General features: G+C 36.5%; 4 protein-coding genes across 5 annotated transcripts; all 4 read right to left on the bottom strand.

The window, feature by feature from the left end:
- Window positions 1-454: 454 nt before the first annotated feature.
- Window positions 455-5,699, bottom strand: LOC105126678 (probable serine protease EDA2). Of its 2 annotated transcripts, XM_011027614.1 has the most exons (13): window positions 5,391-5,699; window positions 4,862-4,987; window positions 4,487-4,642; window positions 3,595-3,777; window positions 3,309-3,425; window positions 3,142-3,195; window positions 2,990-3,061; window positions 2,051-2,256; window positions 1,820-1,914; window positions 1,411-1,485; window positions 1,109-1,192; window positions 747-845; window positions 455-649 (listed from the first exon to the last, which is right to left on the bottom strand). In XM_011027614.1, exons 1-13 carry the CDS (start codon window positions 5,577-5,579, stop codon window positions 642-644), a joined length of 1,464 nt encoding a protein of 487 aa, XP_011025916.1. In that variant the 5' UTR covers window positions 5,580-5,699; the 3' UTR covers window positions 455-641. The 2 variants fall into 2 exon arrangements, with proteins under 2 accessions (XP_011025916.1, XP_011025915.1); XM_011027613.1 differs by having other exon boundaries at window positions 459-845.
- A 698-nt stretch (window positions 5,700-6,397) lies between these two features.
- Window positions 6,398-12,140, bottom strand: LOC105126677 (probable serine protease EDA2). Its single transcript, XM_011027612.1, has 12 exons — window positions 11,874-12,140; window positions 11,345-11,470; window positions 10,963-11,118; window positions 10,175-10,357; window positions 9,597-9,713; window positions 9,415-9,468; window positions 9,196-9,267; window positions 8,106-8,311; window positions 7,870-7,964; window positions 7,472-7,546; window positions 6,935-7,018; window positions 6,398-6,708 (listed from the first exon to the last, which is right to left on the bottom strand). The coding sequence occupies exons 1-12, from the start codon at window positions 12,045-12,047 to the stop codon at window positions 6,593-6,595; spliced, it is 1,458 nt and encodes a 485-aa protein (XP_011025914.1). The 5' UTR covers window positions 12,048-12,140; the 3' UTR covers window positions 6,398-6,592.
- Window positions 12,141-13,269: 1,129 nt separating this feature from the next.
- LOC105126679 (B-box zinc finger protein 18-like) lies at window positions 13,270-15,554 on the bottom strand. Its single transcript, XM_011027615.1, has 5 exons — window positions 15,096-15,554; window positions 14,548-14,644; window positions 14,307-14,422; window positions 13,973-14,215; window positions 13,270-13,704 (listed from the first exon to the last, which is right to left on the bottom strand). The coding sequence occupies exons 1-5, from the start codon at window positions 15,186-15,188 to the stop codon at window positions 13,696-13,698; spliced, it is 558 nt and encodes a 185-aa protein (XP_011025917.1). The 5' UTR covers window positions 15,189-15,554; the 3' UTR covers window positions 13,270-13,695.
- Window positions 15,555-16,264: 710 nt separating this feature from the next.
- On the bottom strand, window positions 16,265-17,410 carry LOC105126680 (uncharacterized). The gene is made up of 3 exons (XM_011027616.1): window positions 17,166-17,410; window positions 16,956-17,070; window positions 16,265-16,868 (listed from the first exon to the last, which is right to left on the bottom strand). Exons 1-3 carry the CDS (start codon window positions 17,333-17,335, stop codon window positions 16,578-16,580), a joined length of 576 nt encoding a protein of 191 aa, XP_011025918.1. The 5' UTR covers window positions 17,336-17,410; the 3' UTR covers window positions 16,265-16,577.
- Window positions 17,411-26,048: the final 8,638 nt, after the last annotated feature.

The raw sequence follows: 26,048 nt of genomic DNA on the forward strand, positions 1-26,048 counted from the left end.
TATATTTTAAAAAATACTTAATCATTATTGTAATGCTAAATACGCTATCTAAATACCCGGACAACAATCCAGAACCAACAAAACTCTGCAGCAACAATGTAAAAAGGCTACATCAGCAGAAACGCACTCTTGAGGGTCAGAGACAACCGAAGCAACATAGGAAACTGGGAGGATTAGCCAAAAATAGCAGCGAGACACAAACCAAGGAGAACCAAAAGACAGCATAAAGGCCAGTGAGAAAGGGGATGTTTGGAATTGTTTTCCATCAATTTTTTTATATATATATATTTTAATGTATTGATATAAAAAATAAATTTTTAAAAAATATTATTTTAATATATTTAAAAAAACATTTAAAAAAAAACGGTTTCAATTAGCTCTAACCAGAGCAGCAAAACTGCAGGAAAAGCTAGAAATCAGAAACAGAGCGACAGTACAAAAGATTGACATGAGAGGTCGAAGATGTTAACAGCTGTAATTCCTCCTGCTCTTCATTATAGTTGGCTATCGCGTTCAAGGAGAAAGTAACATTTGGAGAATAAATAGAACAAGTTTGATCATAACTGTCATCTGCTACACACTTGGGTTCCAGGGAAGACAAGATTACAATCATGCGGGCAATACATTTCATAGATGAGGAACTAAACATCTGTTAAGAAGGTAATACATGAGATAAAGGTTAGTTAATCAGCCGTGTTATAAGTATATGCGTCTCTGCTATAAATAGCATCACATGGAACTCCTACCGCTAGCATGGCACTCAGAGAGCCACAAGTCCATCTTTTCTATGATCTGATGCCTTACTTTTTCAACTGCATCAGGGGAACCACAATTCCTAGCATTCCCTGTAATTGAAAATAACAATGTCAGTTGATAAGCAGCAAGCGATTCCCAGCAAACAGTACAAGGAACAAGGATATCATTTCCAGCATAATTTGAATGAATGCTATTAAAAATGCTATCAGATATACATTTTATTGTTGAACAGAAGTCCAAATTTTGTTAAGGTCTTCTAATACATCTGAATTGCTTGAGATGACAATGAAACTAGATTAATATACAGTGCCATAATCTTATATGATAATAGGCAGCACAGACTAGAACATACCTTCAATGTTGAAGGGAGACTGTGGACATCCTCGCATATCAGTTCCATGACCACAATTATGACAAGACATCACAAAGGAGGGCACTGGAATGTATAAAGAAGCATTTCAGTGAACAAGTAAGCGTATGATTATGAATATATTTCCCAAAATATATTACATGTAATGTTTGCATGGTAGTTCTGCATGTTGAGTCATGAAGCCATTTATGAACATATTCCTAGTCGCAGTAATACTCGTACCAGACTTGGAAAGATGATGAAAAATAAACCACACAAAAGAGATTAAGTAGTTAGAAGCTTACTATCTGGAGATGAAATCTGCTTTGATGCATGGCGCCAGGGATCTTGAGACCCATTTGTAAAAACGATCTTTGAACCTGCAAGATACAAAAGCTATGAAAAAACAATTTAATAGGCAAGTTTTTTCAGGAGTGCATTTAAGGTTTTTTGTTTCAGTGTGTTTCTTTTCTTTCTTTTGTGTGTGTGTGAGTGTGTTGGGGGGCTAAATCCATCCCTGAATGGAAGTAATCATTTCAGAAATCAAACACCTATATCTTCAGAACTTGCTTATTTATTTAGTACACGTGGCTTTGCTTCTGGGTCTGCTCAGAGATCAAGTGCAAAACAAGCACCTCCATCTCCCAGAGAAATGATCCTCGTTCAGAGATAAGAACTAAAAATATTCAAGGAAAGAGAGGTCAATGCCCAGACCTGCGATATTTGTGCCTCCATAATATATATTAGTTGCGTCAACCTCAGGATAGATGCCTTCTCCAAAGACCTTATTACAAAGATCTAAATGATATCTGCAAAATACATGACCAACAATTCTGCAGTGAGATTGTGCACAAAAGGAGCATCATAAACTGAACAACATAACAAGTGAACAGAGAGTCTAAACACACACACTAATCATATTAATGCATACAAATAAAAACATACCTTGTGTCAACTTGTGAGGAGCGAATACTATCATTTGCGGGTGCCACTTGAAAATATGCTACTTCTGTACATACTTGGAACCACCACAACCGATCACCAGTATTCTCATTAAGAGTAGTGTCTTTCAAACGCCTTTGATCATATGTTTGAATGCTGACACCAAAACTTCCAACGTAAAACTCTTTAACATATTTTGCATATGCCTCCTGTGTTTGCATTTTGAAGTTCCATTAAAAGCATATTAAACAACCAGGGACCATGGAGAGATGGCCTCATGACTCGCCAATAAATTTAATCATAACCAATACATTATGTTGAACAAAAAAGGTAGAATCATTATAAAAAGGAAATGAATAATCACATATATTAACCAATCCTAAAGCCACCACACCCCTTTACCACTGTAGCCAATGCACAAGGGCAGTCTTGAAAACATATTTAGCAGATGAACTTCCTAGGGGATTGTTAACCCAACAATTCTATTTCAGGCATTGGAATCTACATGATGGGAAATACTTGATGTCCAGGTAGAACTGATTGGAGATTATCAAGGGTAACCTTTTTATACAGCATATATGATGAAGCATGATGATCAATCTACTGAACTTGGAATCCATCAGACTCGCCAAAGCTGCAGCATGGCCAACTACTGCTCAAACTGGATAGCTTAATTCATCATTTAGTCACTGAATAGGATGCCATGTACAATCAACGTTATCAAAAGAATTTCTAAACAACAAAATGCAACAATCACATCTCATAGTTTGAACTTGCCAACACTGTAATTGATAAAGCTCTTGACATGATGACATCCACATAAAAAAAGGAAAAGGCAACATCCAAGAAAGCCAGGATCAAGAATTAGATGGATCATTAGTGAATAAGCAAGGAGTAACAGGCTTTGACAACAGAGATAGATGAAAATAAACTGTAGCTTACCACCAGATCTTCTCCATCCTTCTTTGCTTGAACAAGAGGGGAACATAGTTTATCCGGATTTCCGTATTGAAACTGAAAAGGTAGGGCAGTGAATATCATTAATATGAAGACCTCATACTAGGCAACAAAAATAAAAAGAAAATCACACACACCGCAATAGCAGCTGCATCTGCCAGAAAATACAGGAAGTCACCATCAATCTCAAGCTGTAAATACATGCAAAACGTGAACATAGATGATCAGTGTAAAGAAAGTCTCATGAAGTGTGAATTTCATCTCATTATTTTGTGAGGATTATTAAAGGATTGATAAAACAAACCTCAGCTGCATCAAACAAGGTCTTCACTGCTTTTTTATTAGATGCAAGCCTTTCTTCTACAAGTTGAGTAGTTTCTTGTAGTGCAGCTTTACATTCAGCCCCGGCAGACTCACCAATCTAAATAAAATGGCAAGGGATAGAAAGGTCTTTCATCATGACAAAAATTTCATGATGTGGAAGAAGCATATCCAAAAAACAAAGTAATAAAAATCAATGTATGGAAGGCAATCAAAATAAACACACAAACATGCATCAGGACATGGTTACAGGATGTATAACTGTTTACCTGCTGATCAAATTCAGTGTAGTTGTATACAGCAAGAACAACTGCAGAACTTGCAAGACTCCCGCATGTTAAATGTGGAAACTTAAGACGAAACCATGCACTAAGAGCTCCAGAGTATGAAACACCAAAAACAAACCAAGGATTTTCAATGCCTGTTCTATTGAGCTTCAGGTTTAGGGATTCCTGCATTAGAAAGCATACAAAAAAAAAAAGAGTTGGGTGCAAAAAGAACAGAACTATCACAATGCACCTCAAAAGAATAGGAAATTATTAACATCAACTTTAATGCATATGAAAGGCCATTATGACACCTTCTGGGACAAATTTAAACCCGCAAACAAGGCTAAGTTTCCCTGTTATTGGGAATTAATTAACATCCCAAATAAATAATAATGTCTCTCTACATCTCAGGCTTCTTCTTAGGCATGCTTTTGCACAACCACACTAAATTCAAGTATCCCTGCACATGCATACTTATATTTTAAACAAATTTAATGGGGGTCAGTGGTGGGCTTGCTGCAACCACACCCCCCCCCCCCCCCCCCCCCCCAACCCCACACACACACACACAACAAAGACCACATTCTGGATTCATTCCTATCTTCAAGCACATTCTTGTATATTGTTACACATCGAAGTAGAAAGATAGCTGAAGCCAATCAAGGTCTAGGAAAAAAATGGAGAATTGAAATTTACATTTTGATTGAGCAAAATGAAAATGCAGGGCTAGAATAATTCCAAAACCACAACTCTAAACTTCTTCATTGGATTGGATAGATTATATTTGAAAGACAGTGACATATACATGGTCAGATTCAAAACAGAACGCCTCTACCTTCAAATAATCTTGATGTGAAAAAGAAAAATTTCAGGAAATTGCTCAACAACTTGCCTGATAATACTGACGAAAAACAGCCAAGTCAAAGAGTGCCTGTTTAGATGAAAGATATCTCAAATTCTCTGTTGTTGTTGATTTGAAGGGTGAACTTTTTCCATAGTAACGATGCTCAAGTGAGACCACAGCTGCTCCAAACTTCTTCGCCAAAACCTATATAAAACAACAAGGTCTAATTTAATTTATCATCAATCGAGCACACCTAGTACACTGCCGGGTTGTAAATCATCAACGCACTCTTACAGTGATAAGACGTCGACAAAAACCGTAATTTGCTCCCCATTCAATAGGCAATGCACTTTATTAAAAATTGACTCTAGTACTAACAACCAGAAGACCCTTAATACCACTCAAAAACTACCATAGACTTACGCCGATATAGTCATTGGCTATCCCATCGCATGAAGATTCCCCACAAATTTTCAAAAAGATGGGTCCATCAGGCACTCTGAAGTAGTCAAGAAACTCATAATACCGTTGTTGAAACTTATGGTGATCCTGCAAAAAACCAAACCAAACCTTACACTCAATGCCAATCCTTCAAAACCAATTTCACATTTCTTTAAAACCACTGAATTTTATTCAAAATCTAAGCTTTGAGAGAATCACTCAATCACATATTAACATCATTTCAATTTTCAACTAATTCTTAGAATTCCACACTAAATGAAGCATTCAACTGAACTTCAACATCACCAACCAATAAATTAGCATATACATATTATAAAAATTACAACCCAATTTCTTCAGTAAACTTCAAAGATTTATTTAAGAAACAAACTTTAAAATAACCCATTTTTAAGGAGAAAAAAGCTTTAAATTCTAAACAGGAAACACATCTTTTGATTTCAAGAAAAACATCAAAATTAAAAGAAAGCAAGAAAGGGGGAGAGAAAGATACAAATGGAGAGTAGTGATCAAGCGTCTGGTTAAACCAGAGTTCTTTAGTGGTCAAGGAGCGGTTGTTGTTGGTGCTGCTTTTAGAGAAGCTGTAAAGCAACGTACGAGGTGCGAGATGGGCATGAGATGTTGTTGAGAAAAGCAGGAAAAAGAGAAACGTGGACATCAAAGCCAGTTTCATCATTTCCATTGCTTCTTCTTCTTCTTCTTGCTGTATTCTCTTCCTGTCCTGTTGAATAGATTCGCGTCTTAACTCTAGCAACAAGTCAGGCAGATGTATTTGTGTCTGCTAGTTTACGATTTGTCAAGAACATTTATATAGGTGGATGTGTTGTTGTGATTATTTTATTTTTTATTTTAAAATAATATTTTTATTTTTAAAAATTATTTTTAATATTCATATATCAAAATAATTTAAAAATATATTAATTTAAAGTAAAATAAAAAATAAAAAATAATTTTTTTAAAAAAATATTTTTAAAACATGTGCAGATAATTTATGCAGGACAAAGTAGTGTACAATTAATGTTTCATATTTTAAAAATATAAAAATTCATTCGTTTGCCTCTTTGATTTATGTTTTTTCAGTTTTTTTCACTTCGAGAAATATAATTTATTCTTATGTTTTTATTTATAAAACCTTAATCAACCATGTTATTGTTTTTATTTTTATTTTTTTTCTGGAATATTAATTAAACTCAATCAAAGTTTCTAGCAGAGCTACTTTAAACTTTCTTAGTCATGTAAAGTCCGTTCATTTTTATTTAATATTTTTTTCGTGGGGAGAATGAAAGGTATAAAAATGCATGAATCGCTTTTGGATTTGGTAATCTCGTTAGTTAACTGGTTGATTGCAAACCCGCTAACAATGAGCTCGTAAGCAGTTCATTGAATTAAAAAAGTTTTGCAAAAAATTCGAACTCTTTTCTACTCCCAGCCATGCATGATTTTGTAGGCACAAAACATCCAACGTAGTAATTCACTTGTCGGTTTCAGAGATACTTCACCTGGGAGAAATTAATGGTCAGTGACTGAACATAAGTTTTCAATATTCTATACACAAACATTTCAGTATTTACTTACTGAAATTTTATTTGCAGTAATCTATTTCTCACAACTTTTACTTGCGATCGCAATGATATGGGAAAAAAAAAAAAACTTGGAAAAGTAAAAATAAAACAAGTGTTTGTGCTGTAACTAGCATCACATGGAGCTCCAACTACCAGCACGACACTCAGAGAGCCACAAGTCCATCTTTTCTATGATCTGATGCCTAACCTTTTCAACTGCTTCAGGGGAGCTGCAGTTCCGAGCATTACCTGTTACATAAAATGAATGTGTCGGAAAGTTGAACCAGAAAGCAATTGGCAGCAAATAGGACAAGAGCCAAGGATATGTATTCCAGCATAATTTCAAGGAAAGTTATCGGATGTACAGTTTATTAACAGCTGTCTAAATTTTTTTATGGTCCATATCGATGGCTTTTAACAGCTATCAGAAATTCCGAATTGCTTGGGATAATAGCAAGTGCAAACTAACACGTACCTTCAAGGCTCAAAGGAGTCTGTGGACATCCTCTTATATCAGTACAATGACCACAGTTGTGACAAGAGATTAAAAAGGAAGGCACTGAAAAGTTTAAAAGAAGCATTTCAGTGAGCAAGAAAAGGCATTCAAATAAATAAATTCCCCAGATGATTTGACATGTAACATTAAGTGGTGGTTATGCATAACAAGGGTTACTAAGCGATTTAGTATGAATGACTAATCTAAAAACCAGACATCCAGACACTCCAGACCAGAAAAGATGAATGAAAAAGAAAAACAACAATCACATCAAATTTTGGATCTCAAGGGTGGAAATCCAAATACAATCAGGTTCAAGCAGAAGGATGATGCTGATTGCCAATCAGAAATTTATCAAGCACTAGCAGATGGCTCAAGAACTGATTAAAAATTATTTCAAGGAGTTTTTGACATTTCTAAAAGTTCCACTCGGAAAAAAATGATTTCCCACCAAAGCAATTGCTCTTTCCCCCATTTTCCAAGATCAAATTCTCAAACAAGCAGTTGGAAACTCACTATCCGGGGATGAGGTCTGTTTCGACGCATGGCGCCAGGGATCTTGAGATCCATTTGCAAAAACAATTTTTGAACCTGCAAGATACAAAGTTTATGAACACAGTCACCAACAATTTTCTTGACAATCAACCCCATCAATGACCTGTAGTGTCTACTTAGCATACTATCCAGTGACCTGTGCTTAAGGATTAGCATTTGTGTGAAAACAAGCACTACATCTCTGAGAGATGAATAGTCCATGTTCAGAGATTCAGTACAAGAAAATATCGAAAAAGAAAATTAGACATTTTAATCTTTATTTCAAATTTGAAATAATCATGGATAGAAATATGCCTATATTAATACATTTTCTATCCAAATTAAGCTTCTAAGAATAAAAATAACGGTGAATTCTGGACCTGAAATATTGGTGCCTCCATAATATATATTCGTTACATCAACTTCAGGATAGATACCCTCTCCAAAGACGTTCTTGCAAAGGTCCAAATGGTATCTGCAACATATACGGCCAAAAATCATGTAGAGTGAGGTCAAACAGGAAAAAAGCATTATAAACTCAACACAAGAAGCATATGGAGAGTCTTAAGACACTTGGAACAACATATTAGTGTAAGGAAGATAAATTAAAGCATGCCTTGCGTCGACTTTTGAAGAGCGAATACTATCATTTGAGGGTGCCACTTGAAAATATGCTACTTCAGTGCAAACTTGGAACCACCACAATCGATCACCAGTATGTTTATTAAGAGAAGTGTCTTTCAAATACTTCTGATTATATGTCTGCACGCTGGAGCCAAAAGTTCCAAGATAATACACTTTAACATATTTTGCATATGCCTCCTGCATTATTTTTTGTCAATATAAAACTTCCATTAGAAACATATTAAACCATTTGGTCTCAACATCATCATGATTAGAATTAAATTACTACCCATTCTAAGAAAACAAGGAAATAAATTATTATCACACTGAATATTTCTCACATTTTGGCAGCATGTTAGAGGAATTCCTGTTGCTTGGTCAATAGGATTTCTAGCAATAGTACTTTGTCATAACCTGATGTTAGAGTCAAGCAATCCCCATAACAATAACAAGATATGTCTAATGTCACCACACCCCTTTACCACAGCAGCCAATGGACAGGGAGTCTTGAAAACATTTTCAGCGGGGGTAACATCGTAGTTCGCACAAGAATGGTCCAAAAATTTTGTTATGTTATTGGAATCTACATGAAGGGAGATACTTGGTGTCTGGGTAGAATTGATTGGAAATTATCAATGGCAAATAGTTAAAACTCCATAGACAAAGAATTGTGATGAGCAATCTGCTGGACTTAAAACCAATCAGTCTCACCATCGCCATAGCATGGTCAATTATATCATTCAAACTGCATGGTCTAATTTGCCATTTAGTTACTGAATAGGACCTATAATATCAAAAGAATTTCTGAACAACAAAATGCAATCATCATTTCAAAGTTTAGTCTTGTCAGTTCCAGGTACCAAGATTGATAAAGTTCTCAACTTCTATGTACCTTAAAAAGCAAATATCCAACAAAGCTATGGCTGAAAACCAGACAGGTCATCAGTGAACAGGCAAGAAGTAACAGGCTTTGACTACTAAGAGTACCAATCCTAAACTGGTATTTTCTTTATTTCAATTAAAATAATGGCTCCATACATGTATATGTGAAGATAGATTTCAAGAAAACAACTGGATCTTACCACCAAATCATCTCCATTGTTCTTCGCTTTAACAAGAGTGGAGCATACTATATCCGGATTCCCGTATTGAAACTGAGAAGGTACAATGCAGATGTCATTATAAAAAAAACCAACTACCACCAAGCCCCAATCCAAACTAATTGGGATTGGCACAAACTAGATGTTATTAATATGGAAATTAGTATTAGTCAGAAAAACTAAAAAGGAAATCACACACACTGCTATAACAGCTGCATCTGCCAGAAAATACAGGAAGTCACCATCAATCTCCAGCTGCAAATACAGGTAAAATGTGAACATTCAAAATGATAAATGTAAACAAACCCTCATAAATTATGTAGTTCATCTCATTGTTCCAGATTTTCACATAATGAATTATTATATGGATAGATACAACAAACCTCAGCTGCATCAAACAATGTCTTCACTGCTTGTTTATTTGACGCAAGCCTTTCTTCGACAAGTTGAGTAGTTTCTTGCAGTGTAGCTTTACATTCAGCACCAGCTGACTCACCAATCTAAATAAAATTGACAGGGACAAGAAAGGTCTTTTATCAAAGATATCACCAGGACAAAATTCTCAAAATGAGGAAACATATCCAAACAGAAAGAATTAAAACTCAACCGATAATGCTTGAGATACTTAATTTATTACCAAGATTGTTTTACTAAAAGATATGGCAGTGCATGATTGGTGATTCATTAGTCAATACATTTTATAATTATCATTGCATCGATAAATTTGATAAGATTCACATCCCCAAGATTTGAAAACTTTCCTTATAAAAGATTCCACATCAATTAGTAAAAAAAGGTTTTGTTAAAAATTTAAGTACCCCATCCAAAAATCCACAAAAAAAAGGTTTTGTTAAAAATTTAAGTACCCCATCCAAAAATCCACACACTGCAGAGTCTCAAACTAAAAGCACAAGCATGGTTTAGGACATGTTTACAGGATTACAATCAACATTGCGTTTACCTGCTGATCAAATTCGGTGAAGTTGTGAATAGCAAGAACAACTGCAGAACTTGCAAGACTCCCGCATGTTAAATGTGGAAACTTAAGACGAAACCATGCACTGAGTGCTCCAGCATATGAACCACCAAAAACAAACCAAGGATTTTCAACACTTGTTCTATTGAGCTTCAGGTTTAATGATTCCTGCATATGAATGCATATGGAAAGTACTATCACTGTGCACCTCAAAGAATCAGAAAATAATAATACCAGCTCCAAACTTCAACACATATGAAGAGCCATTATGACAACTACTGGGACAGATTTAACCTACAAATACAGGAAAGTGTTTCCCTGTTATATACAAGGAAATTTCCATCAGAAAGAAACAGCATTATTTCTCTACATTTCAGGCTTTTTCTTCGACATACTTCCAAACAACTTCATATAGACATGACAATACCATATTCATGTATCCAGACACAAGCATATTTATACTTTTTTTACATGCGGGTTTGTCTGCATGCTTGCTATTGTGTCTTGTTAAAAAGTGAATTAGAAAGATAACTCAAGGCTATCAATATCTAGAACAGAATGCAGCATTGCATATTACATTTTGATCACAGTGAAAGGAAAACACAGGACTAGATAAATTCCACAACTATGACTCTGTACTTTTCTTGGCATTGGATTGACTGCTATCAAAGGAAAATGAGGCATCTCAAATGGTTGAACTCAATACAGGTTTCATTCACCAATAACTAAAATTTGATGTGAAAAAATGTTGAGGACATTGCTCGACAACTTGCCTGATAATACTGACGGAAAACAGCCAAGTCGAATAGCGCCTGCTTAGACGAAAGAAATCTCAAATTCTCTGTTGTTGTTGATTTAAAAGGCAAACTTCTTCCATAATAACGATGCTCAAGTGAAACCACAGCTGCTCCAAACTTCTTTGCCAAAACCTATACAAGGTAACAAGGTCTAGTTTAAGTTTTTATGACTTAGCATACCAAGAACACTACAAGTTGAGTTTTCAAACCAAATCTTATCATGGTGACAACATCAACAAACACCCATAATTTTTTCTTCATTTATTTTGCAATGAACTTTAAAAATTGCTATAAACACAATCAAGCACTAACAACCAAAACATCCTTTAATGCTACTTAAGAACTACTATAAACTTACACTGATGTAGTCATTGACTATCCCGTTACAAGAAGACTCCCCACAAATTTCCAAAAATATGGGACCATCAGGAATCCTGAAGTAGTCAAGAAACTCGTAGTATCTTTGCGGAAACTTATGATGGTCCTGCAAATACCAAACCAAACCTGACACTCAATGCCAATCCTTCAAAACCCATTTCATATTCTTCAAAACCACACAGAATTTTATCCAACTTCAACTTTAATTGAACAAAATCATCAATCACACAGTAACATCACTTCAACTAATTCTTACAATTCCACACTACATGAATCATTTAATCACGTATTAACATGACTAGACTATTAATTAGTTTACACATTCATCAATTATAAGAACCCAATTATCACATTTTCTTAAGTAAACTTAGATTATGGAAATATGGCAACAACGATCAAACTTGAAATATTCAACAAAGAAAGGAGCTTTTTAACAATAAACAAGAAGCCCAGTTTCTATTTCAGCCGAAACACCAAAATCAAAAGAAAACAAGAGAGAGAGGAAATACGAATGGAGAAAAGTGATCAAGGGTCTGATTGAACCAGAGTTCTTGAGTGGTCAAGTAATTCTTGCTGTTGCTGCCTTCAGACAAGCTGTGAAGCTGCGTTCTAAGAGCGAGAGCGGCATAAGGTGCTGTTGACAAGAGCAGCAAAGAAATAAACACTAGCTTCATCGTCGTCATTGCTTCCTGTTGTTGATGTTGTTTCTTTGAAACATGGTGAATATTTAAGGCTTGGTTTATTATTGTTGATGTTGATCAAGACCGGTGGTGTTTGTCATTGGTTTCTAATTATATAGATTTTTTTTTAGATTTAAATTAAACTTTTTTTATATGTTTTAAAATACTTTATTAAAAATAAATTTTTAAAAAATAAAAAACTTATTATTTTAATATATTTTTAAATAAAAAATATTTTAAAAATTAACATGCATTCTAAACAAATGCATTCTAAACAAGCGGTTTATATTTTGTTTTATTTATTGTAATTATATTCATCAATTTATAAATTTAATAAATTAAAATAAATAAATTAATGGGCTATACCATCCTAAATTAAACCCAAAATAATATTGTTAAAAAAATGAAACAAGATCTTTTTGAATAAAAAAATTGAAATAATATTATTATAAACAAAAATAATTAAAACAAAAATGCTTAAAGCCAACTAATTAAATTTTATCTAGATTAATTATATCATTAATATTTAATTTATTAATTCAAGCTTGATGGGATTAATATCCAAATGGATTCAAAGTCAAATATAATTTGAGTTGAATAGCTAATTTGATTGACTTGTTTATTATTAATCATAATTATAAAACGAGCTTAAAGATCGATTTGAAACAAGATTTTGAGTTGATAAAATTAACTTGGATAAAATTAATTTTTGTTTTAAAAAAAGTAACAACATTGTTTTGATAAAAAAATAATTAAATGCTAATGGGTTTTTACCCCAAGTTTTTACCCTGTATTAATTGAAGTCTTAGGTTAGGTTGATCCATAATAGGATGGGTTTTATAATCAGGCTATTAACATTAAACTTGCTTTATTAACTTTAGACTTGCTTTAATTATGTTAATGGTAGCTTTTTTAATATTAAATGGGTTGTAGAAAGAACATGGTTTTTCCATGATTAATGAATTCTTTTCATTAAAAACATGATTAATAAACTGGTTATTGTTCTCATACACAGAAGACAGGAGGCGTCCGAGCTGCGTTCACAGGAAAATGGGAAATGCCACTGGGTCTTGAAATCCAGCGAGCTTAGATCCATGGCCCATGCATGCAAATGTAACGATTCTATCCACTCGCGTTGGAAGCGTTGTGATATGGATCAGAAGTCTGCTTTCAAAAACAACGTGTCGCCATCCGAAATCAAGACAGAACAGCTGGAAACTTGCTCTTGCAGTAATCTGAAATAGTATACCGAATTCTCTAGACTTCAAAGAAATTTCTTACAATGCCACTTCTGCGAATATCAGACACTCGGAGATAAGGGATGCCTGGGAAGAAAAATATCTCGAGCACAGCCACAAAGCAACCAATTGCACTTGATTCTATACCTTTTCTTTGCAATTGAAGATGTGGATACTGTCCACTGCTAGTCTAAACAACTAAACTACATTATTGTTGAAAACACATTCCCCAAGCCTTAGAAGCACATCATCCATGTCGAAAGAAAAACAGGGGTGAAGAAAATGAAATATTCACACATGACATGCTAACTACTACGTAAGAGAAGCATAGAAGAACCCCTGCTCCTGTCCAGCTCTCTGAGGGCATAGGAACCGTGCTTTCAGCTTTGCGATTACTCCATTAACATAATAAGTCACAGTTCCTGTAAAGAGGTTAAGAAAGCTCAGATAGAAGTCTTGGACAATAGAACACATTATTAGGTAACGTCATATTCTTAAGCCAAAAATTGTCAGTTTGATTAGTGCAACTAAACAAAGTGTTGTTGTTGGAATGCTAAGAAGCTGATTGTGATAATTTCGTGAGCTATACTTAACAACCATTCCATTCGATGGAAAATGTGCTCTTATCTCTAATACATCATATAGAGTACAGGATGAAATTCAGGCACAAGGATGAGAAAATACAGTAACCTGATTATTAGAAGCTTGTTCGTGATCAGTTCGTTGAGGCTTCATATTCAAATCAATCATCTTTTTATCCACTTTGTCATGTCCATCAGAATTAGAGAGTGACATTGGAGCTGGAGAAACCTGGCGATTCTGTCGCTTCTCTTCTGCTGTTGCCTTTGGTGGGTTATTCTGTCCTTTCCTTGTCTCCCCTGGATGCATAGGTTGCGAATGTAGTTCATCCGGCTGAGGTTTATCCCCTGGAAACTATTGAGCAACCAAAAAAGTTCAAATTTTAGAGGAATTTCACATAGCAGGAAGAGAATTTTGGAATTTTCCACAGGTACCAACAACAAACCTCAACTCTTTGTCTCAACAAAAGATATCTCCCATGTGTCCTTTTACCTCCAACATGAACATTCATATCACATTGCAAGCAAAGGGAACTTCCATCTGTCTCACAATAAAAGAAAGCTGCATGTATGCATGTTTGGAAGCAGAGAACATAAGCACAAAGTTCAAAACCTCTCCAAAATACCAAATTAGTGAGTGATTCAGCCTACAAGAAGAGGGGAATAAATGAAAAAGAACCTGCTTACCAGGTGCATTTTCACATATGTCACAGCGTGGAACGTCACTGGGATTTGCCAGACCCACTCGCACATGCCTGCTAGCAAGTTTGTTGCACATATGAACCTGCCAATCCAATTAACAGATCAAAGCTTCAATAGTAGATGTTCACCAACAATCTTGACCAATGTCAAATTCCAAAAGCCTCTATATGAGTTGGGGAAGTAACACAGTCAATTTCAAATTTCAACTCTAGGGGAAGCTTTATACACTTTCTTAGCTAACTTAGTAACAACAGTGTCGGGATCAAAAAATTCCTATCTGGAGGCACTTCCAATCACAAGGCATAAATGACACTTTTGAAATATTATCTTTTCACACTTCTTCTAATGGTCTTAAGTGAAATTGAAGCTCTCCATATCAAAAGCAAGACAAAAAATAATCAATTGACCCAACAAATAGAACACCCCCAAAACCTACTACGAGTCTAGAAAGATAAAGTCATGTTTCAATATCAAGATTAAAACCATTGCAGTCACAATAAAGAAGAGTTAAAAAGCAAGTCAAGCATGTATACCTTCTCATCGCAGGCGAGGCAAAGTGCAGCCTCATCAGCAGCACAGAAGACAATAGCAGCAGCACTCTCACAGGCGTCGCAAAGGATACGCATAATTCTCTCACTCTCATTTCTCCAAAATCAAGCAACAAGAAAAAGGATTCAAGTACAGTTTCCTTTAATAAAGATATCAAACATCGCAACAAGACACAGCTTCTCTAAATCTACGTGCAAAATGATGGAATATTTGATTTTTATGTTGTCTGTCAAACGTTAATGTTTTAGTTGTTGGTTGTTATAGAAAGAGAGGGACATAAACTGGGGATAAAGAGGGGCCTGGGGAGATTCTAACAAGAGATGATACATGTGGTTTTAATAAGCGCACACCTAAAGAAATGGAGGGTTTTCTTTTTTTTCCTAGTTTATGTTTTGTCAAACTTTGTTTCAGTCTCTCTGGCCACAAACTTCACAGGCAGTGGGGTATTTTTTGAGGATGATGGTGCCTCTGTGTTTATTCTTGCCCACCAGTTTGAGTTGTAACATGGGGTCCATCTCTTTAAGTAGTTTTTGTTTTTCTTTGAAACCTAGCCGTTCGTAAGGCAACGACATCTCCAATCAAAATCTTGTACCTAAGGCATTCCAGTACTCGATCTAGTAGTAGGAGAGGCTTGTTTATTTTTATTGTATTTGGGTTCGAGTCCTAACATGCATGTCTATTACCCCGTGGTGCCTTACATACCTATTAAGTTTGCAGGATATTCAGTGGGTTGTGGGGATTAGTCATGATATACACAAGCTGGCCCGGACACCCCACATAAATAAAAAAAAAAAATCTTGTACCTAATAGGTTCTGTAGATTCCGTCGTTCGTTAGGTGGTTCTAGATTTTCAGTAGCCTAAAAATTAAAAGTTTAGGGATGTGATGAAGTAAAGGAAGAACTTCAATAGATTTCCTAGGCTTTGACGGTGAACATTGGACTGGGGTGATCTGGAGTGGGATGGTATTACGTGCAAACTTTAATGGATTTTATATATATATATATATATATATATATATATATATATACAATACTAGCATGTTAAGATTATTAAAAAAATTAATTTAATATTTTTTCAGTAAAAAAATTGAAAAAAAACGACTAAAAAAATATTAATTTAATATAGGAGCACTGTCTAGCTCTACAAACAGAATTCAATACAGAACAGATTGCAGGAATTTTCATTGAAAAAACTTTTGATTACAACATATATATGCACTTCCAAATGCAAAAGCCACATCTTGGCTCAGTTTTTTTACAGACAGATTACATCTTGCTCAATCTCACAGTTTTAATTATTACACATTAAGTACCAAATAACCAAAATACTCACTCATCATCACCCAAGACACTAGACCCTTCAACATTCAGGACCTACAATAAAATACATTTGCAACAGAAGAATAACATTTTTGAACAGACAAAAACCAGTTGAACTTGTGATCAGTGATCCCTCCTTTCGCAACTCAAAATGAGATGTTCATCATATCCATGCTCAAGCTCTCCATCATCACGTTCTCCATGAATCCACAGTTACTTGGTGTTGCTTTCTTGAAACTTCCCATTCTAGGCTTGAATGGGCAGGATGACAGAGGAAGGATTGGGATGTTGTCACAGTTGCAGATTTCAACCATGTACCCATCTGGGTCATGAAAGAACACCTGATCCACCTTGATCCCATCTTCTTCCACCACTGCTGTCACATACCTCATTCCCATTTCTTGCAGCTTCCTCTTAACAAGGCCAACATCAGTACACTATTGAAAACAAAACACCATCATTAGTACCACCATCATTATGATTGCACAAGTTGTGTTCTAAAGTTTTGAATTCACAAATCTTACTTGGAAGGACATATGATTATCCTTGGGATTAATCGGACGCGGTTCGACGATGGTGTCAAACTCATCAATTGATGGGTTCTCAATCAAATGTATGCCAATGCCATAATTGTACAACCTGCATCGAATCAGACAAGCCAGTCAGTTCTTTTTAAACGAAGTTGTGAAGGTATATTTAATGCCTAAAAATGTAGAGTGAGTAAATAAACTAACCAAGCTCCGTTGAAATTGAAAGAAGAGGGGCGTTTGATGTGAACAAAGCCCAAAACATGCTCATAAAACCTTGCTGAAGCCCACACTGATCTGCACAACAATGATAGATGATTCAGTGAGAGGAGGGGAAGTGCCTCATGGCTGCTTGCTTCCTCAATCTCAATTGTCATCTCTGCCTTTGTTTTTTATTGCTCTTAACTTGCTCACTCAAGCTTCGTTACTCTCTTTGTGTGCTTGAACACATAACCAGCAAAGCTCCTTTTATAAAGCAACATTGTGGAGATATCTATTTACTTTGAATTCAGATTTACGCTGGATTGTTCTGTCCTTGATGGGGGAGGAACTTTCCTGGCAGATTCTCCCCAATCAACATTCAGACCAGCACCATGCTGTGATCATCCAGCCACCGTGACAACTAAATAAGGCGTAAACTGTAATCCATATTAGTTACTCAATTAAACAAAATGGAAACACCTTGGAGGTTGCTCAACTTATCATGTATGCTAGTGAATTTGAGCCAACACTATTCATTGGCATTGCTTATGCAAATATGATTTATGTGCTCTTGTTCGCCGCAATATCAAATAAACTCTAATTACTTATTTAAAAATGTAGTTATAATTATTTTTTAAAATATTTTTAATACTAAAATATATTAAAATAATATTTTTTATTTTTTAAAAATTATTTTTTAAATTAGTGCATCAAAACAATCTAAAATAAACCTAAAAATTAATTTTTAGTAAAATAAATTGAATTTTGTGGAACAAAGTTTGCACCGCATTTCCAACCACGCCTAAAATCCCTCCACTTAGAAATTCATTTATACCAATATCTCATGTCGGTTATTAGTATTTTATTTCCTTTCAACAAAATTATTCAACTGGTATGCTATTTGCTGGCTAATTGTCATTCAAAACTCAACTTGGATTTCCTACAACAAAATTCATGCCAGTTACATGGTAGATATTTTGGGATTACTATCCTCCAACAGAAGTGATTCTTGAAAGCAATGACCAAGCCCTATATGCAGGGGCGGAGCCTTTTACAAGGCTAAGGAGGGCTGTAGCCCAGGTTAGCTGTGGATGCAGTGAAAAAGCGCTTGGAAGAGGAGGAAGAAGCCTATAAGAAGCCTTGAAACAGCTCAAGATGAAAAAATAATTTATGTGTTTATATTATAGCCCAGGATAACAACAATTCCTGGCTCCGCCCTTGCCTATATGTATTCTGGGTCAGTTCGTTTCAAATCATAGGGTATCTTATTGGCTTCGGAGCAGTAGGGATAGAAATTGACACCTCAATGAATATGGGGACCAATTACAATACCGTATGATGCCTTTTTTCTGATTAGTGATAACCAATATATCATCCATTTTAGTGAGGTGGCTATGGCTTTTACTCTGCTGTTTAAAGGGTGAAAAATTGAATAAGGCTTTAAACAAGGAGAGCCCTCGTTCAGGACTCTCCTATTTGGATGCTGGAATATTAACTTTGGCTTACTTGATGTTCTTTAAGCAAGGTGAGCTAGAGATAGGTAAAAAGAGAGTGGCAAATGATATGGTAATCAAGAGCCGAATACGCTCTTGAGGAGCTTCTTCCTCCATGAAGCGATGACTTGGGGATGGAACAATGCTTTAGCCCTTCAAACTTCGTCGGGACCGAAACTGCTAGCTTCCAAAAACTTGAAATTTCTTTGATGTTTCCTCTCACCAAATTACCTTGTCATTTTTAACATTCGGTGCAAAAAATCCATCACGCAACTGGAAAGGGCGGTGACATTGGAGGCTAGTAGCTACACTCTACAAACATTTGGCATGATTTCCTCATTCGAATGGAAGCTAGCTCCTTATAGCAGACGATTACTGAATGGTAGATATAGTGAACTAGCAAAATATCTTGAAGATTTTTTTGTTGGATGAGCTATATTTCTGCCCTTTGTAGATTTACTAATGCTCTACTTGTACCCTCATAGATTAAAATCTCTCAATCTTACCCCACTTATTTCAATTCAAAAGCAACATAATGGAGGAAGGCTCTTCGTTTAAGCCCAACTATTTGCTTCATGGACAGAGCCAGCCAACTTGGCCTTACCACCACGATCCATAAATTGGGAATGTCACACACCAATAAAGCTTTCTCAAAATCACAATCCTATCAAAGTTCTGCAGATAGAATTAATCATATCCAAAGAAACACAAGGATCTGAGCCCATTATTGAACACTGCAACAAGTAGTTTTAAGAGCATGGGTCAAGCTAAACTAAATAAAAAATGGAATAAGAGACAGCACATGATCAGTTAGTACACTGGTTAGTCCATTGACAAATAACTGTAGCCAGAGCAAACTAAGCTACCTTCCAGTGCTGACGCTTTCACTGCAAGTTCACATCTCAAAGCTAGGACAGAGAACAGATTTGATTTCAAATAACCAGATCATATTACAAAGCTCTTGTGGTACTTAAAATGTTATGAATAACATGTAACAGAAACACAAAATAGTGAATAACAGGATCTCATATTGGCTAGGAATACAGAACTGGGAAATAAAACCAATTTAAACATAACAATTAGCTTGCATAACACCAAAAGAAGGATAAAAAAAGGTCTGAGCTGTCCTGCTGATAAAGCCTTCAAGATATTTCAAATAATCATCTGCTTCTGGAAGAAATCGAAGAATTTCTTGGGAATCCCACAAGATCCATTCGTTCTTTTTTCTCTAGCAGATGGTCGAAACTTCATCCGTGTTCGAATTCTACTGAGAGAAAATTTGATGCTTCCCTGACTATGAGTTGAACTTGCAAATTGAATTCAAGCAAACAAAATAGGATGCAGAGTTCAACATCACGCCAGAAGAAGGTTCTTAAGAACGAGCTGGCTCCGTTAAAACTTAATCAACAAAAAACAACAAAAACAACATGATCACTATCTTTGCTAATTGCTCTTCAAGATCTTACTCACGAGAACAGAATTATAGATTAACACATACCCTTATGACAGAATGGTTAGGAGAAGATCATTAGACCGAAATGGCATAACATAATACAAGTTTTTCTACCATGGATAAATACCCTCTTGACAAACATAATACATCATTGATAATACTGATATTTTCACCCTAAGTACCATGCAATATAAGCAAATCAGTTTCCAACCTAACAAATATAGAAGGGATACCTTGGTGTCCTTCTTGTTAGATTGGTTGCTATTAATGTGCAACAACCATTGACTATTGCACCAACCATGTGCACTCATTTAAGATGTCAAAGGTTGGCAGCCACCATTGTTGAAGAAGAGCTGGAGTTGGCAGCCACCTTTGTTAAAGAAAAGCCTTCATGAATGCCTATAAATAGAGGCATATGTAAGATAGCAAAATGTATGAAGAGAATTATGAAAATGTGAAGATAGTAGAGAGGAAGAGAGAGCTGCAATGGTAGCAGCCTTGCTGCCATTACAGCTGCTACCATTGCAGCTGCTGCAAGTACAGCAAAGAGAGTTGGGAGTTGAGTATAAGAGGGTGTAATCCTCCTCCTCCGTGTATATGTTTTTATTCTTTCTCTATCTCTAAATATATTGACTTCTCCCGTGGATGTAGGCGGTTTTGCCGAATCACGTTAAATATTGTGTTAGTGTGCTTGACCCTCCTATGAGCAAGTATCAGAACATCACTGGTCGGAATTCCCAACAATTGGTATCAGAGCTTTTGGTTTAAAGTGATGTTTGATTTTGCTCAAAAATAAAAGTTGTCAAAATTGTGTTTTGACCATACCACTGTGTAGAGGAGGAAGAGACGAAGCCACTGGTGAAAACCGCGTCGAAATCGGATGTCGAAAACCGGCGCGTGGTGATTGTCCACGTCATCAGCCACATCAGCAGTTCTGCACAGTCGTCAGACACGTCACCTGACTTATTAGCACTCTAACCAGCCAAACTGTCACGTCATCGGCCACGTCAGCTCTGCCACGTCACCCAAAATCCATCTGGGACTGCCATGTTAGATTTGGTGGACCCCTATATCCTACGTGGCCGACACGTCATCACATCCACGTCAACTCCCTGGGTTTTGACCCAGTGTGGCGCAACGACTATTCCTCCTGCCACGTGGTGTCATTTGTAGCGTCTAGTGATCCTAGAGTTTGATTGTTTAAATCTGAGCCATCTGAAGTCTGATTTGAGTGATCTCAGTGTCGTTTCCAATATTTTTGGCCATTCCGGACACATCTGTAAGATCAGATTTTGCAGATTTGAAGCTGAGAAAGAGTAAAAATGGCTGATGAAATAAAGGCTGCGAGAATTGAAAAATTTGATGGAACTGATTTTGGATATTGGAAAATGCAAATTGAAGACTAATCTTGATGAATCTAAGCACTGGTAGTCTCACCAGATGTTGAGAAATCAGGTATAAAATAAGGATACATCAGATCACTTGTAAAGGAAAGTCGCGACAAAGCTAGCAAATGGTTGTTTATACGAAAAGACAGTACGATGGATAGATATGGCCTAAGAAGTTCTGGCTAGGAGATTGGGTTTTAAGCGGGATCATTGTGACCCCTCCAATCTTTCCTGGGAACTTGCTTAGTGCAAGGATTATCCATACGATACTATTTTCGTATATGTGATAGTTTGTTGTGAAACTGTTGAAGACTAGCAGGATGACGGCATAAAGGAATAATTGGGTTCCGTATGATCAAGGATCTGATGAAGTGGTGATTTCTCCAAGGAAGTTAGATTCGGTGACTGTAATTTCTCGAGGGGAGAATTGATGAAGACCTTGATAATGGAAGAGAAATGCAGTAAAGGGATAAAGATTGGCACCCTATTTTGACTTGGATAGATGTTGTGACAGGATGAGCTGCTATCAAACATAAGCAAGGAATAAAGAGAAATCTGGAGAACTAAAATTGCACGAGAGCACATGAAGATTGTGTAGGAGTACCCGGAGGATCCAACGAGGTACTATAATGAGACAACAGGTGCAAGGAGAAGAAGAGTTCTCAGATGAAGCTCAGAGCAGAGACTATGAAAAAGTTGTACAACAAGAAGTCTCTTGTGCTCTTGATAAAGGCAACAAAAGAGGACCTTTCAATGCATGCAAAGATGGAAAGATGAGTTGTTGCAGATGCACCTAATTGAGGGGGTGCAAATGCCTGTGATAAAAGGCGACCATCTATGATGAAAGATGAAGACACCAAAGAGAGTTGGTGTAGGTGGAGCTGTCAAGTACAATGATGAAAGATGTAGAAGCTCTAAACATAGAAATCGAGGTGGAGGATTGCGTGAAGTATACCGCAACTTTCTCTTTCTATGTAATCAGTGGCAAAGAATTTATGGAGCCACTTTGAAGCATCTCAGCTAAAGGAGGATGTGACCGCCTATGAAAGGTGAAGACACCTTAAAGAGAAGGTGTGAGGGCTATGAGATGAGCCCATGATTAGACCGTCGCATGACGACGAGCGGAGACACCTCAGAAGAAGGTGTGAGGGCCGTGAAAAAAGCCTAGTTCAGAATGCCCTAGAGCCAATGTGATGGTTAGGCATGAGTGGACAGATGGATAGCCAATAAAAGGGTTATGATGAGTATAGAGACAAATGCAGGATTGACTTTCATGGATATTGCCCCCATGCTAAAGATCAATGAGCTAGAAGATATTTGCCTTGGACAATAAGTGGATGACTTGTGGAGCATTAAGACGCGGCTGCTATGAAGGAGCAGAGGGCATGCGCAGGTTCCGGGAACAAGTTGACTCTTGTCAAGGTGGTGAGCTCAGTAATGGCATTGTAATACTCAGAGTATGAAGACAGATATGGATCAACCTTTTATGGGCTGCCCTCATGGTTAAAGGTGGAAAGCTACCTGGACTCTTGAGACTAAGAGTGGGAGACTCATGAAGAAGTAAGGCGTAGTTCCTAGGGTGGAACAGAGAGCAGACGCAACTCCTGGATGAGTAGACTCTTGGAAGAGTGGTGAGCTTGTAATCATATTGAGATACTCAGATAATAACTGTCGCACTTGAAATATTCATTTGAGGGGGTGTTATAAGCCTTGATATGAGGCTTGATGAATCATTCCAGACCGAGCATGGTTGATACGCTCGAAAGGGAATGTTGTTCCAAAGACAAGCGTTAACACTATTCAGATGTGATGTGGCAGACCATCTGGTTATAGTGGTCCTTTTGTATGAGAAAATGTGTGCTTAGGTTACTCTGATGATTGAAAGGTTTGACAAGTACCTGTAAACTTGGCCACAAACACTCTCAAAATGGAAAGCTTGGAAGAGCTACAAGATGCAAGCTTGTGTTGAAGAAACAAAAGGACAATTGCCCCCACATAAATGGCAAAGAGGGTGATTGTTAGGTTGGTTGCCATTAATGTGCAACAACCATTGACTATTGCACCAACCATGTGCACTCATCCAAGATGTCAAAGGTTGGCAGCCACCATTATTGAAGAAGAGCTGGAGTTGGCAGCCACCTTTGTTGAAGAAAAGCCTCCATGAATACCTATAAATAGAGGTATATGTAAGAGAGCAAAATGTGTGAAGAGAATTATGAAAATGTAAAGATAGTAGAGAGGAAGAGAGAGCTGCAAGTGCAACAAAGAGAGTTGAGAGTTGAGTATGAGAGGGTGTAATCCTCCTCCTCCATGTATATGTTTTTATTCTTTCTTTATCTCTAAATTTATTGACTTCTCCCATGGATACAGGTGGTTTTGCCGAACCACGTTAAATATTGTGTCAATGTGCTTCACCCTTCTATCAACAAATATCTGAACATCACCGGTCGGAATTCCCAACATTTCTACCCAAATTCTGCCTCTTAAAAATTGACCCTTACATCCGAATCTAATCATTCCAAGCCAAATATAAAGTGGGACTAACCCCCTGGTTGAAGACCAAGGTTGAAAGTTCCGTACCTCACATTTTGAGCGCAGAAGGAGAAGGCTGCCGTGTTTGAGTGACTGACACAGGTACCTGAGTTGTCGTAGTCCATCTTGAATTTGCAACGGCGAGAAAAATACCTGAAGTTTGAGTTTTCACGAAGTGCTCAACGTCGCGCGAAGGTGAAAATCAGGCAAAATGTGTTGCTTTTCTCATCCAAAGGAGACGTGTATGAATTGGTGAAGTCATCATTAAGAGGCAATCCACGCGTAGCTAGCCTCATCCAATCCATGGATAATACAAGGTACAAATTTACCTCGTGTACTTAACTACGTGTTGGAATGTTAACAGGGGCTCCTGCATTTTAAGTCTTCTATGGACCATCCTATCTTGGAATTGAGATCGAACAAACAAACGGCAAGATCCTCGATATATATTTCCTTTCTCTATAGAACTCTCCTTCATTGCATCACTTGTTTCTTTCGCGCGGCAGCCTACTTATAACAACATGACAACAAGAGAGTCCGTGCCGCAAAACCTTCAAGAGCACAGATTTTTATTTATTTTTCCTTTTTGGATGAGGATATAAATTAACTAGATTGCATTCATTGGTGGGCTAAGAAATTTTACAACCATGTCATGCACCAGGCAGGAACAGAAGGGGCGAAGCTCGAGGACATATCCACAAATTGCAAACCATAATGTTGGTGTCCATGCTCGAACTAGAGGGAATAGACACAATGGAAGGTAAGTGGACGTAAGGAGGGGATCACACATATCAGCGACAAATATTCGGCAAAGGAGTAGGTTAACACAGAAAAGTCTCTCCCGGTCAGGTTTCTTTACTTAATTATGCTACGAAGTGTATAAGCTAAACCGAGCCCAAAAACCTGCAAAATGTCTTATTCATAAGGTAGAATGCACTTAAAACAACTGCTAATGGGACTGAAAAAAGGAAAGAAAAAATCTAATTTCCAGCCCTGAGTTATGGGTATCTTTCTACGTAAATTCATGTTGATTTGGGACCTCCCTTCGCGGCCAGTGAAGGGACATCATCCGATGGAACCTAGGCCTTCTTCCTTTAAAATGGAAACGAGTTGGCTAGCATTTTACTCACCATACTTGTCTAGAGAAGAATTAGAAGATTACATGGTGATAATGTGTAACCATAATTGATGTACATGCAGGCTTTGAATTTGATTTTTTTTTTTTAATCTTTCATATATAATATTTTAGAAAGAATATTTAAGGACAGTTGATAATGTAAAAATACTTGTCATGTTACCTAACCTTTCTTTCTTTTTTGATGTACTTGTTTGGTTATTTTCAGACATAAACTGGCCTGCTTACCTGGCACTTTCTTTGCATGTGCAAATCTATGGCTATCTGTTCCACTTCCCAGGTGGTTGCCAGTTAAAGATGGCTCCATTAAACAAATTGATTGCCCACGAATCTGCATCGTGTTTCATGTCTGTTTCTGGGCTAGTATGCCCTACTGATCATGATAACTCTTCAAGGCTTTTTTTTTTTAATTTTTTGGTAACCGGAGCATCCAGATGAGTTTATGCATATTATAAGTAATCTCTGAACTGAACTAAATATTTTATAAACTCAATATATATGTAAAACATCACAGAGTGACATATAAAAAAACTTGAATTCGGATGCAAAAGAAGGGACTTTCATCGCTAGGCCACAGTCTCCTACACCTTTTCAAGGCTTTCTTTTTCTTTTTTTTGATATGTGTGGTAGTTGGAATTATGATTTTATTTAAAAATATTTTAAAAATTATTTTTGATATTAACATTAAAATAATCTCATTGAAATATAATAACAAACAGGAGCTAACGTTAAATAACTATGATAAATAACTTAATAAGCATCATCATAAACCTAACACAGTAAACATTCATCTAACTTTGGCAATCTATGATAAATAACTATCTACTTTGAAAAAGAAAAGGAAAAGAAAACAAAGCAGCATATGCATCGAATTGTCCCGAGGCATAG

This window comes from Populus euphratica, unplaced genomic scaffold (genome assembly GCF_000495115.2).
Source record: "Populus euphratica unplaced genomic scaffold, PopEup_1.0 scaffold41.1, whole genome shotgun sequence".
In the NCBI taxonomy this organism is placed as follows: Eukaryota; Viridiplantae; Streptophyta; class Magnoliopsida; order Malpighiales; family Salicaceae; genus Populus; species Populus euphratica.

Excerpts from the sequence above, each read along its gene's own strand:
- LOC105126677 (XM_011027612.1), bottom strand. The coding sequence starts at position 12,047 with ATGACGACGATGAAGCTAGTGTTTATTTCTTTGCTGCTCTTGTCAACA. Across the intron at positions 10,358-10,962 it reads TTTTCCGTCAGTATTATCAG|GAATCATTAAACCTGAAGCT; the intron begins GCAAGTTGTCGA and ends ATTCATATGCAG. Across the intron at positions 8,312-9,195 it reads ACAATGGAGATGATTTGGTG|GAGGCATATGCAAAATATGT; the intron begins GTAAGATCCAGT and ends AAAATAATGCAG.
- LOC105126678 (XM_011027613.1), bottom strand. The coding sequence starts at position 5,579 with ATGGAAATGATGAAACTGGCTTTGATGTCCACGTTTCTCTTTTTCCTG. Across the intron at positions 3,426-3,594 it reads ACACTGAATTTGATCAGCAG|ATTGGTGAGTCTGCCGGGGC; the intron begins GTAAACAGTTAT and ends CATTTTATTTAG. Across the intron at positions 2,257-2,989 it reads AGGATGGAGAAGATCTGGTG|GAGGCATATGCAAAATATGT; the intron begins GTAAGCTACAGT and ends ATGCAAACACAG.
- LOC105126679 (XM_011027615.1), bottom strand. The coding sequence starts at position 15,188 with ATGCGTATCCTTTGCGACGCCTGTGAGAGTGCTGCTGCTATTGTCTTC. Across the intron at positions 14,423-14,547 it reads CATATGTGAAAATGCACCTG|CTTTCTTTTATTGTGAGACA; the intron begins GTAAGCAGGTTC and ends GCATACATGCAG. Across the intron at positions 14,216-14,306 it reads TGTTGAGACAAAGAGTTGAG|TTTCCAGGGGATAAACCTCA; the intron begins GTTTGTTGTTGG and ends GTTGCTCAATAG.
- LOC105126680 (XM_011027616.1), bottom strand. The coding sequence starts at position 17,335 with ATGACAATTGAGATTGAGGAAGCAAGCAGCCATGAGGCACTTCCCCTC. Across the intron at positions 17,071-17,165 it reads TTCAATTTCAACGGAGCTTG|GTTGTACAATTATGGCATTG; the intron begins GTTAGTTTATTT and ends GATTCGATGCAG. Across the intron at positions 16,869-16,955 it reads ATAATCATATGTCCTTCCAA|TGTACTGATGTTGGCCTTGT; the intron begins GTAAGATTTGTG and ends TGTTTTCAATAG.